At 32.2% G+C, this 11828-nt stretch overlaps 1 protein-coding gene and 1 long non-coding RNA gene across 2 annotated transcripts; one reads left to right on the top strand and one right to left on the bottom strand.

The window, feature by feature from the left end:
* The first annotated feature begins 6214 nt into the window (after positions 1-6214).
* Positions 6215-8045, top strand: LOC140021050 (UDP-glycosyltransferase 83A1-like). Its single transcript, XM_072071771.1, has 2 exons — positions 6215-6695; positions 7026-8045. The coding sequence occupies exons 1-2, from the start codon at positions 6215-6217 to the stop codon at positions 7781-7783; spliced, it is 1239 nt and encodes a 412-aa protein (XP_071927872.1). The 3' UTR covers positions 7784-8045.
* On the bottom strand, positions 6921-7364 carry LOC140021051 (uncharacterized). The gene is made up of 2 exons (XR_011825029.1): positions 7228-7364; positions 6921-7142 (listed from the first exon to the last, which is right to left on the bottom strand). It is a non-coding gene; the product is annotated as an uncharacterized lncRNA (long non-coding RNA).
* Positions 8046-11828: the final 3783 nt, after the last annotated feature.

Genomic DNA, 11828 nt, shown 5'->3' with positions numbered 1-11828 from the left:
AAGTTGGATTGACAGATTCAGCTTTGGGAAGTGTTTTTTTTTTATTTTTGTATTTCCCCACGTTTTTTTGGTGCTATAAAGTATTAAAGGTAATCCTTTGCATCTTTTTACTTTCGTATATCCTCAGATTTGCATCGAATATGTTAAAATTTTGCTGCTGCACTAGTTCTTCTAGCTTTTCTTCTTTTCTTCTTCTGTGGTTTTCTCCTTTTTTGCACCCAATAATGTTGTGTTCGAATGTTTAGATCTATTGTTAGTGTATGGGTAATAAGATATTGTGTGTTTAGAAATCATCTGACACAATTTCTCGGTGGATGATAAGCCTCCAAAGTTGCAGCAAGCTTCGAACAGATTGCATGGAAGTTTAGAAATATTGCAACTTGACCCCTCAACCTTTACATAATTATACTAAGGTCCAAAACTTTGTAAAAATAAGTCAAAATTTCCCATTTCAAGCCTTAATCTTTTTTCTTTTTTTTTTGCATATTTTATGTAGGCTTTTGAGTAAATTATTTCAGAACTTTAGCATATAATTAGGGACTAAACATTTTGTTGGCTTTTATTTATTTTGGGAATTGGTAATGTTACTTTGATTGGGTTTTGGTAAATGGATTGATTTTATTTTCTTGGGTTATCACACGGGCTTTGTGCCCAAAGGCAGCATTTCGATTGGACAAGAAGCCAGGCTAGTCCACTCTTTCCCTTTGGAATTTTTAGTTGGGCCAAGGGTTTCTGACCCAAGGAATAAATAAAAATGGTCCAGGCTTTGTTTCTTAAGAATCTGACACGAAAATTGTAAATCTAGTCCCTAGTCTTTGGAGAAAATTCACTGTGGCCCTAAAACGTTGAATTTATTTCAATTAAGTCCCTAATTTAATTGCGATTTGGTCCCAAACTTTATTATAATTTGACCTCAAACACTTTTCAATTTTTGCAATTTGATCCCTGATAGCTTTGATTTCTTAAGTATAATTGGTTTATCTTCTTTAACTGTTAATCATGCCTCATTTAAATGCTTTTAATTAGTAAATCTTAGGAATTTTATGGTTATTTATATCCCTTTATAGTAGTGAAGTGAATTTGTCATATGTTTACCTTTTTTTTAATTGTTAATTAAATTGGTGCCTTGACTATTTTGTTGATTTTGGAGTATAAATAGGGCAAATCCTACCTGATTTAATCGCTACTTCAAGGAAAGTACTTTCTATTATTATTTTAAATCCCTTTATGTGTTCCTATGTGTTTTTTATGTATGATTGCATGTTTTGAGTGCTTTTTATTGTATTTACTCATTTTATTCATTTCAAACTTTTCATTTATTATATTGATTTTTGATGATTATTTTGAGGGCATTTAATGCCAAATTATAATAGATAGATGTTCACGAAATGTATGTAGCTAGATTATTTAATAGATGGATTTTATTTTTGCCAAAAATATAATTAGTTAGATGAATGTAATAGTTAGGTTATTATTTTTTAAAAGGAGAATTGTAATTTTGGCTCCCAATCTATAGTCCATGCGCAGAATTAGTCCCCAATCTATTTCAAAAATCAATTTTGGTCCCCAATTTATTCAATTTGTGAGAAAGTGGACAATTGATAAAATTTCTTCAATTTTAGTTGAAACCAAGTAGTGTGAGATCATGTGCCGGCACTTAAACCCCTTTTTTCAAATTTTTTAAATTTCTAAAATGCATTTTTTAATATTTTCAACTTTCTCTTGACTTTTGTTTTATTAAACAAAGACATAAAAGGCAAAAATTTACTAATCAAGCAGTTAATAATTATTAGTGGAAAAAATCACATAATAAAGAAATCAGCAGAAATACCAACAAGAAAATTGCCAACAATAATTTTCTTTCCCACGCCGTTAGTCTCTCAATTATAGCATTCTTAGAGTTCAGGCTTTGCAACAATTTAGGAATTAGAGCAGTAGATCTTCTACACATTTTTGGATCATGCCATTCAAAAAATTGCAACTTTTCCTCCGTCACCCATCACAACCAACATCATAAAGTTTTAGCGCAAAGGTCAAATTCATCAACCAAAATAAAAAACAGAGAACCATTCCTTCTTGATGGCACAGGTGAAATTTCTTCTCCTAGAATTGTTATCTATCCAGGATGTAACCATTATTGCTCGCTGCTTGCAGTCACAATTTTTCATTGGTTCCATAAGGACCTAAATTGAGAATAGAACTATAGAAGAACAAAGTTCTGCCTAATTCTTGCAAATTTATGCCAAAATCAGCAATTTTTGTTCTCTAATTAGAAAGTGATTGAGGCTCCTACGGTATGTTCTTGAGTTGGACAAGAGAAAATAAGGAAAGAAAGAAATAGAGGACATCGATACCCCTATTTATTTTGTGATTTTTTCCACTAATCATTACTAACTGCTTGATTAGCGAATTTTAGCCTTTTATGTCTTTGTTTAATAAAAAAAAGACAAGAAAAGCTGAAAATATTAAAAAATGTGTTTCAAAAATTAAAAAGTTGAAAAAAGGGGTTTTAAGTGCCGACACATGGTCTCACATGACTTGGTTCTAACTAAAATTGAAGAAATTTCATCAATTGTCCACTTTCGCACAAAATTGAATAGATTGGGGACCAAAATTGATTTGTACAATTGATTAGGGACTGGTTCTGCACATGGTCTATAGATTAGGGACCAAAATTACAATTCTCCCTTTTTTAAATTCCCCTTTAAATTGTAGTTAGGGCCCTAAAATGTAATAGTTAGGTATTTATATGCGTTTATTTTCTTGTTGCTTGCATGCTTGGGTGCTTATGTATTTATTCGATTTCTCTAGGGCGTTTGCATCTAAATATTATGCTTATGTGTTATATACTCTATGTGCTTTATGTGTTTATTTACTTTGACTATGTTTTATAAGATTTATTTATTTATAATAAATGCATGATATCACCACATTAGTCTAATATTAGTTGTGGTCTCTCTCCCCGATTTCTCAATGCTAGTAAGAATTTATAGGCATGAGTTAATTCAGTACTAAACCCTTAGGACCGCCTAGGCGCTAGAATCACGTTTTTCCATGACATTTATTGCATTTTATGCATGTTTTCATTTTAGGATCTTTTTTTCTCATATTGCATGATATTTCCCCTCCTATTATTCCCTTACCATCTATATGTTTGGACCATATCATTTAGAATTGCATTTTATTTTAAGAAATTAGAAATAGGCTAGCCCATTTGCTTGAAGAGTTACCCTTCAAATATGGGAAATGAACGAGTATGTCTTTTTAGCCTTAGCACGCTCCTATTCCCCTCTGTAAAAGAAAAATTGAGTCACAAATCTTAGTCTCCCATACCCATTCTATTGCAATCCTCTCTTTTAAGTCATGTATATTCATCTATATTATAGTTTCCTTTTTTTGAATCTCATCTTCAGCATATTTGTGACCTCTTCGAAGGATCATTTTTTGGATCTCACAATTAATATAATTGGCACTAATTAGACTTTGAAGAGACATCTCGACCCTCTCGATCCCCCTAGGTTTAAGAATGCATCCATATATAAGTATCCAAATGTGATAAGTTTTATAAGTTAGACTAGAAAAATTTTCGACTAAATCTTGTAACTAGTTTTGGTTAAATTGAAAAGTGCTTTAGGTTTGAACCTATCAAATCTTCGCCTTCCTTTTCTTCAACCGTGACTCCCGAACTCTTTTCTGTTATTTTTAAAAACCTGGAGTCATCTAAAAAGGGTTTTATTTATTATTTATCTTGAGTGACTTGGTACATTTAAACTCAATACCAAATGACAAATTTTTCTTTATTTATTTTCTAAAATAAAAAAATTCAATTTTTTAACACATAAAATTTATTTTCAAAAATGGGGCGCGACATCCCCAAGACTCTGAACTCTAGAAGAAACGAATTTTTTCTAGTTTCTGTGGATTCGACCATGTTCACCTTATATGCAAAAATTATATTTTTTTTGAGTAGGTATTTATTATTGCACAGGCTCAGTACCTATCAATTTTTAGCGCCATTGCCGGGGACTGGTACCTGATTAAATTGTTTCTTTTTGAGTTCATCTTATTTTTATTTTTATTTTCCTCTTATTATTATTATTATCATCATCATCATCATTATTGTTATTATTATTATTATTATTATTATTATTATACTAGTTTACGGCTGTTAATATTTAATATTTTGGTGATAAACTGGAATTTATTTCTAGAAGGGGTAATGAGGCTCGTATTTTTTCTAATAATCAATATTTAGATGCACTAACGTCTCATGTAGAGAAAGTGGCTGTTGCAACCTGTGGGATATGTTATGTCTTGCATCATTTAACAGACATGTGCCCCGAATTTCAAGATGACCTGAGTGCCCCAATCAATACTTGTGGAGATTTTTCACCCCTATCTCAAGCATGGTGTGACCCTTATTCAAACGGATATGATCAAAGACGATGGGATAACTTTAACTTTAATTATGCAATAGGGCCAATGGATTTTCAACAGTAAGAGTATCAAGAACCATCATCCATGTCAGAGATGTCTTTTGAAGAAATGATTAAATCACTAAATGTTTTTAGTAATAAGAGACAAAGTATAGAGCAAAACATGAAAATTAACTCATGAACCAAAATCATATAAACATTAATTAAATTCAATGAATAAACATTAACCCTATACAAATTAACACAAAAATTCTAGGAGATAAATTTAGAATAAGAACAACTGATAAATTAATAATTATAAAAGAAAAATCTAAATTACAAATCGAAAATAATGTATGTGTCTAAATAATTAATGATTATGAATCAAAATACAATAAATTGTAAAAGGAAAAAAAAAATTAGACTTGCCTTGGAGGAAATATCAATGCTTGCTTGTTCCTTTGTAAGTTAGTTTTTGACTTGATTGATTAGATTGTTTCGGGTGTTGGTTTTTGGCGAATACATCAAGTCAATCACGTATAAGTATAATTCTAAACATGATTAAATTTCCTTTTATTCATCAATTATCTGTTTCCTTACATTAACTAATGTAAGGATATACTAAATACATTAAAATTATAATCATGAAATTTAATATATATATATATATATATAACACATATACATATATACATATGTATATATACATATGATTAATTTTTCTTACACAGACAGTATATACACTCTCAATATTAGATGAATTATCACTATACAAAATTTGAATTTAAAATTTAATTTTTTCACATATATTATGGATCCAATGGTAACAATGTATACACCGTTATGTGTATAAAATTTATTCATATATTTATATATATAAGGAAATTAGAGTGAATTATTACAAAAGATGTCGTTTTCAGAGAGAAATTAAAAGAGATAAACATATTAAATAATCAAAAACACTTACTGAGGATGGGGTAAAAGGATAGAGTTCAAACTTCCTCTAATTGTTTAGATTATTTAGGAGATATTTGAATTTGTAAATTATAAACTGTTATATTATTTAAAATATTTTTTAATGATTGGTGAATTATAAATTCAAAGATCTCTTAAATAATCCAAACAACTAGCGCAATTTAAATGAATTTCAAAATTTTCGTCAAATCTCTCAACCCAAGTGAAGGTTAGAGTTTTTGAAAAATTTTGGAGGCAGTTGCCCGAGTGCAACCCCTTTGTGCCCGTCGTTGTCTCCTTTGATGGTAGACCTTGCCGTAGTAATTGGGAAGGCCCCTAATGGTCCAATCCCGCGGCCCCTTTGTGTCCGTCATTGTCTCCACTGATCGTGGACCTCACCGTAGTAATTGGGTAGGCACCTAATCCCTGAAGGGGGTGGCTCATTGTCATTACAACACAGCCAAATTTGTAGTTGTAGACAAATTCAATGCCAGAAGACAATATTTACTTCCACACGCTGCTCCTCCATTCTCATGAAACATCTCCCATCTCAATCTGTCCTTTGCAACCCATCTTCAATTTTCATTTCAATCTAAAATTATTGATTAGCAATGATGCCAAGATTATCAAAAAATTAAGAAAAAGGAAGGTGCACTTAAGACAGAGGAGCCTTATAAAACAAAAGCATAGTAGATTGCCTCCCTCAGGCTCAGGAAAACTTGACCACATATTGGTCATTAGACATTTGATATGCCATGGGTGCTTTCCCTAATTACAAAAAAAGATGAATTATAACATATAAATAGGGACACATAATAGTGGTAGTATAGTGTTCAAGAAACAATATGGGCATTCCACATGTACTAGCTATACCTTATCCAGCACAAGGTCATGTACTTCCCCTAATGGAACTTGCCTTGCGCCTAGTCAAGAATGGCATCAAGGTTACATTTGTGAACACGGAATTTGATCACAAACGAGTCATTGAATCGTTATCAGGTGAAGAAAATGTACCTGATATGATGCATCTGGTATCCGTCCCAGATGGCCTGGAATCGTGGGAAGACAGAAATGACCTGGGGAAGTTAACAAAGACAATTTTTCGTGTTATGCCTGCAAAGTTGGAGGCTCTAATGGAGAAGATGAATGAATCTGAAACTGACAAAATCACATGCCTTATTACTGATGAGAGCATGGGTTGGGCACTGGAGATCGTGAAGAAAATGGGAGTCAGGGCTGTAGCCTTCTGGCCTGCAGCAGCAGCTGTATTGGCTCTGGAACTCAATATTCCAAAGCTCATTCACGATGGAATCATAGACAGCTCTGGTAAGACTCCTTTCAGCATAATGCTTTTACAGTTTCATCATTTTCGTATAGGCACTTACTTTTTTGTAGTCATAAAACAGTAAAACAATATAAAGTTGATTTAGAATTGGAACCTATGAAGTTAAAAATCATAATGCAAGCAAAGTAACAAACTCATAGGAAACAGGGAGGTGCAATTTTGGGTGTTTCAAAATAAGTTGAAAGTTGAAAAGCATATCAAGTGAATTAGTTTTCATCAATGCAAGGAAATTTTTGCAGCAAAGTAAAAAAATGCTTTGCCAGAACAATGATTATCAAATTTGGCATTTATTAAGGCAAATTTTGTGGCAGGAACTATCACGAAGAAGCAGATGGTCCAGTTATCATCCACCATGTTAGCCGTGGACTCTGAACACTTTGCTTGGGCCAGTGTCGGTGATGCGATCACACAGGGTATTGTTTTTGATGCTATATTAAAAAATAACAGAACATTAAAAATGGCTGATTGGATTATCGGCAACTCGAGTAATGAGTTAGAGGCATCAGTTTTTACCTTATTTCCAGAAATGTTGCCAATTGGCCCTCTTCTAGCTAGCAACCGGCTTGGAAAATCAGTTGGTTCCTACTGGCCTGAAGACTCGGATTGCTTGGCGTGGCTTGATAAACAACCAGTCCAATCAGTCATTTATGTTGCATTTGGGAGCTTCACAGTTTTTGACCAGACACAGTTTCAAGAACTGGCTCTAGGCCTTGAACGCACCAATATGCCATTCCTGTGGGTTGTGAGGCGGAATTTAACAGCAGAAACAGATAATGCATATCCAAAAGGTTTCAAAGAGCGAATACAAGGACGAGGAAGATTATCCAGTTGGGCACCTCAACAACAGGTGCTGAGTCATCCTTCAGTTGCCTGCTTCCTCAGCCACTGTGGTTGGAATTCTACAATTGAAGGTGTAAGCAATGGTGTCCCTTTCCTCTGCTGGCCATACTTTGCAGACCAGTTCACTAATAGAAGCTACATATGTGATGATTGGAAGGTTGGATTAAGATTGGAAAAATATGGAAATGGAATCATTGCACAAGGAGAAGTTAAGAACAAAATTGAGTAGCTAGTCACTGTTAAAGGCTACAAGGAGAGGGCCTTGGATTTAAAAGCAAAAGTTATGAGTAGTCTTAGAGAAGACGGATGTTCTGGCAAGAATTTCAACAACTTTGTCAAGTGGATTAAGGATGATTAGAACAACTAAGTGTGCTCTGAGCACGCTTGACTGCCACTTATCAATACAATTTAGCATTGATTCCACTCTACATCAAAGTATTTAGTATATTTTTTCCTTGAGATTTTGACTTATGCTTTTGCATTTCATTTTATAGCAGGTAATTCAATAGTTTCTTTTAAAAAATTTTTAGAACTTCAAGTTTACTTTTCTTGTTTGTTTAGGTGCTAACTAACTCGATGTTTGTCACTCTTAGATGAAACAAGCAAATATTTGCCAATATATTTACAATTAACGTAATTAAGCATATTTATCTGGGCTAATTTGTTACAATGAATTACTAATTTTAGGAATATTTTGTACAAGTAAAAAACAATTCTCACATTTAAGCATATATTTGTGAATACATGATTAGGCAAGTATAGTAAGCTACTACATAGGATGAGGAGATGTACCAAGCCAAAAGTGTTCATAATTTTCTGAATAATTTATTGGCTTAATTACACTTTGCCCCCTGAACTTGAGCCCTTTTAACACTTTACCTCCCTAATCTCCAAATATATACGCTTTACCACTTGTGATCAATACACTATGAATTTGATCTTTTAGCACAAAAATAAATTAGATAATCCACAATAAAGAAGTCTAAGCAACTCAATGTGTTTTTTCTTAATGCCTATAGCAATACTTATTTTAAATGAAATAAAATTAATTAGTGCATTTGGAATGAAATTTATTTGCTTATATTTTTTATTATAGTACTTTTTAATGTGTTTTATATAAGATAAAAACATGATTAAAAAATAAATGTGTATTTTTGCCCTCTTGATAATTTTATTTTTGTACATGATAAAATGAGACGAGTTTAAGAATTTAGAGAGTAAAGCATCCACCACAAAAATTTAAAAACTAAAGCAAGAATCAAGATATAATTTGAGGGTGCCAAATGAAATTAACGCTAATAAATCAATAGTATATTTAACATAGTATGACAAATCATGCAATAAAACATGTTTGGCGTAAGAGAGCCATGACTTCACGTGTGGGTACTATCGACAAACAAACACCCCTTCAAGACAAAAGGCAGTTCCCTATATACAGTTTTTCCTAAAAGACTTGCAAATCAAAACTGTCAGCGAAGTTACTGAATCACAAGAAAATAGTAAGTGCAGCAATCAGCATCCTATTCGTTTTAGTGCAACAAATCAATCTGAAGAAACAGTAGATCTATGGATGTTTTACTATATTTTTTACATCCTTAATAGGCAAAAACTTTCATTGAAAATAATAACTTTCTTTTGTGCATAATAGATTATCTAGTGTAACATGTGTGTATATTTTCCTCGTCCTAGAGAAGCAGTGCCTTAAATTACACAAGAAATTGTTGGAGTTAAAATACTTTTGTTATATCTTATTCAACAATTTGCCGTCGTAGGTATTACTTGTTGACTCAATAGACATTGTGGCCAAGTTTGAATGAGCAAAGTAGCAAAAATTTAACTCTACGTTGAGTATAAAAAAGAGAGAGAAAAACAATAGCAGTTTAAATGCAACGAAAATTTGGCCTATATATATATATATGTATATGTGTGTGTGTGCGTGTAAAAGCAACAAGAAATTGTGAGGCCATGCAAATTGGAAACCCTAAATATTGCAAATCAATAAGAATTGGCCGTCATGTTGTCCTAGAAATAACAACAGCATGATTCGTACGGCCGTCAAGTTGTCCTAGAAATTATAGGATAGTTTAGTTCCAATGGTGCTATTAAGTGACTGTTTGCTCCACAACAGAAATTTTGCTCCCTTTGTCTTCAGACTTAAATGCAATTTCTTGAAATATGTTTTAAAGTCATCACTAACTTTAATTCTCTTCGGCCACTTGGGTAATATCTATATATCATGCTGCATTTACGAAGAGGCTATACTATGAGCATAGTAGTAGCTGTATCACGTATGACATGGAAGAGCTGGTGAATTGCTTAAGATCAACTTTTACAGCTTAAACATGGGCTTTGACAGCTGACGGATGAAGATGTATAGCATATGTAATTTACAACAGGACGCAACAAAACCATCGTCTGCCTCAGTTCCTGTGAATAAGTACTCAATGCCCACTTTGACAAAATATTAAAGAAAAAAGGAAAAGAAAAACGTTGTCTAACAATTTTAATACCTCTAACAGAATATCTGTAAATAGTAAAAGATATTCAACATAGGAAAACTTTGTATAAAGGCCAAATTTTATACAAAGACACACAACTTTTGCTTAATTTCTGTGAAGGTTGGGCACATAATTTTGTGGTGAATCTAAAGACATTTATAGTTCTGATCACGTCAAAAGTGTGCACAATTGGCATACTAGAAATTTAGTGAAGTGTCACTTTTATTAGCTAGTATAATTCCGCTCTCCTTGCAGAAAATTTTCATAAAAATACTAAGTATGAATCCTATAGTCACAAAATGATCTAGAATCAGAATCCAGTTTAGAATTAGATAGTATGTAAACTTAAATATAACAACAATTGAATTGAACACAATCCAACATATCATGCGATAAACATGTTTCGAGTTAAATAGCAGTGAGTGCTTCAGCTTTACGTGCATGCTTGCATCTGCCAAGTACAAACAAAAATCACTCCAAACAGAAAACTAATTCAATCAGTCCATTTGGATTTCCCTGTTTTTTTTAAAATAAGTTTTTTAAATACAATACGACAGTAATATAGAAACAAAAACAACTTAAAAAAATCTCATATAAAAGTTTTTCATATACGCTGCTATAGTAAAGTTTTTCAAAAACACATCCAAAAATAGGTAATCCAAACATGGCGAATTGAACATACAAATTTTATTAATTTAAAGAGGTATTAATTGAGTAATAAATTAATAATTTATTAATTTATCGATTGAACTTACAATTCAAGCAAACACTCATTTAATCAACTAAAGTTTTATTTTATTTTATAAAAATATGAATTATTCTATTAATAAAAGGAGGCTAAAAATCTAAGGAATATAAATCAATCCATATCTACTTGATTGCAAGTATAATTTAATTCTATTAATGTCTTCAATATACATACGTAAAAGTAAAATATTGGAACATTGGATTTTAATTGACAGGAAGGAAACAAAAAGCCCATGAGGCAATCAGAATGGAATGACCGCGCATGATTTCAGTATGGAGAATTAGTGAAGGAAAGTGTTGTAATGAAAATGGAAGGCAGGATAATTTATAATCCTGTATTCCTTCTAGTTGCGTATCCTCAACGAGTCAACTCAGATTTAAGTCTTTAAAATTGCATGCTCAAAAAATTATCTCTTGCCCATAGTCCAATTGGGCTACCTCCCCTCCCTCTCTTTAAAATTGACTAGCGTAGAAGTCGGAGTAAAGTAGATGTAGATGTTGTTGATTGACAAAAAAAAAGGATGAAATACCAAAAAACTCAATATAGTTTGTTAAATGTTCAATTTAACTCCCTCCTATTTGAAAATCTATATTATAATTTCCTGTAGTTTCGACTAAATTGAAAATTGGACGGAAAGCATTCAATTTAATGGTTATACGTGAAATGTCAATATTGTTCCTACTATATGTGAGATGCTTTCCATTTAATTTTCAATTTAGTCGAAACCGTAGGGAGTCACTGGCAGTACGAGGTTGTTTGGCTTCCAGTTCTTGACACATTCTCAAATGCAACTGATGAGCAGTTTGAGCTTGTCCAAAACTCAATGCCATGGTACTCGGTTCACCCTATCATGCTTGAGCGTGCTTTCATCAGATTCATCAAGGACGTCAAGAGCTTTTGATAAGAGTTTATTTTACGTATTTTTTGTGTGTTTTATTAGTTAATTTTGGTTTGATTATTTAGTTTAATAACTAAAATAACTAAGGTTTTGGTAAAAAAACTACATTTTATGTTAAAATGGCTAAACA

Source organism: Coffea arabica, chromosome 11e, assembly GCF_036785885.1.
Source record: "Coffea arabica cultivar ET-39 chromosome 11e, Coffea Arabica ET-39 HiFi, whole genome shotgun sequence".
Taxonomy (NCBI): Eukaryota; Viridiplantae; Streptophyta; class Magnoliopsida; order Gentianales; family Rubiaceae; genus Coffea; species Coffea arabica.
The sequence above is the reverse complement of the archived record's forward strand: the minus strand, read 5'-3'. Positions and strand labels throughout refer to the sequence as shown.

Excerpts from the sequence above, each read along its gene's own strand:
- LOC140021050 (XM_072071771.1), top strand. The coding sequence starts at position 6,215 with ATGGGCATTCCACATGTACTAGCTATACCTTATCCAGCACAAGGTCAT. Across the intron at positions 6,696-7,025 it reads TGGAATCATAGACAGCTCTG|GAACTATCACGAAGAAGCAG; the intron begins GTAAGACTCCTT and ends ATTTTGTGGCAG.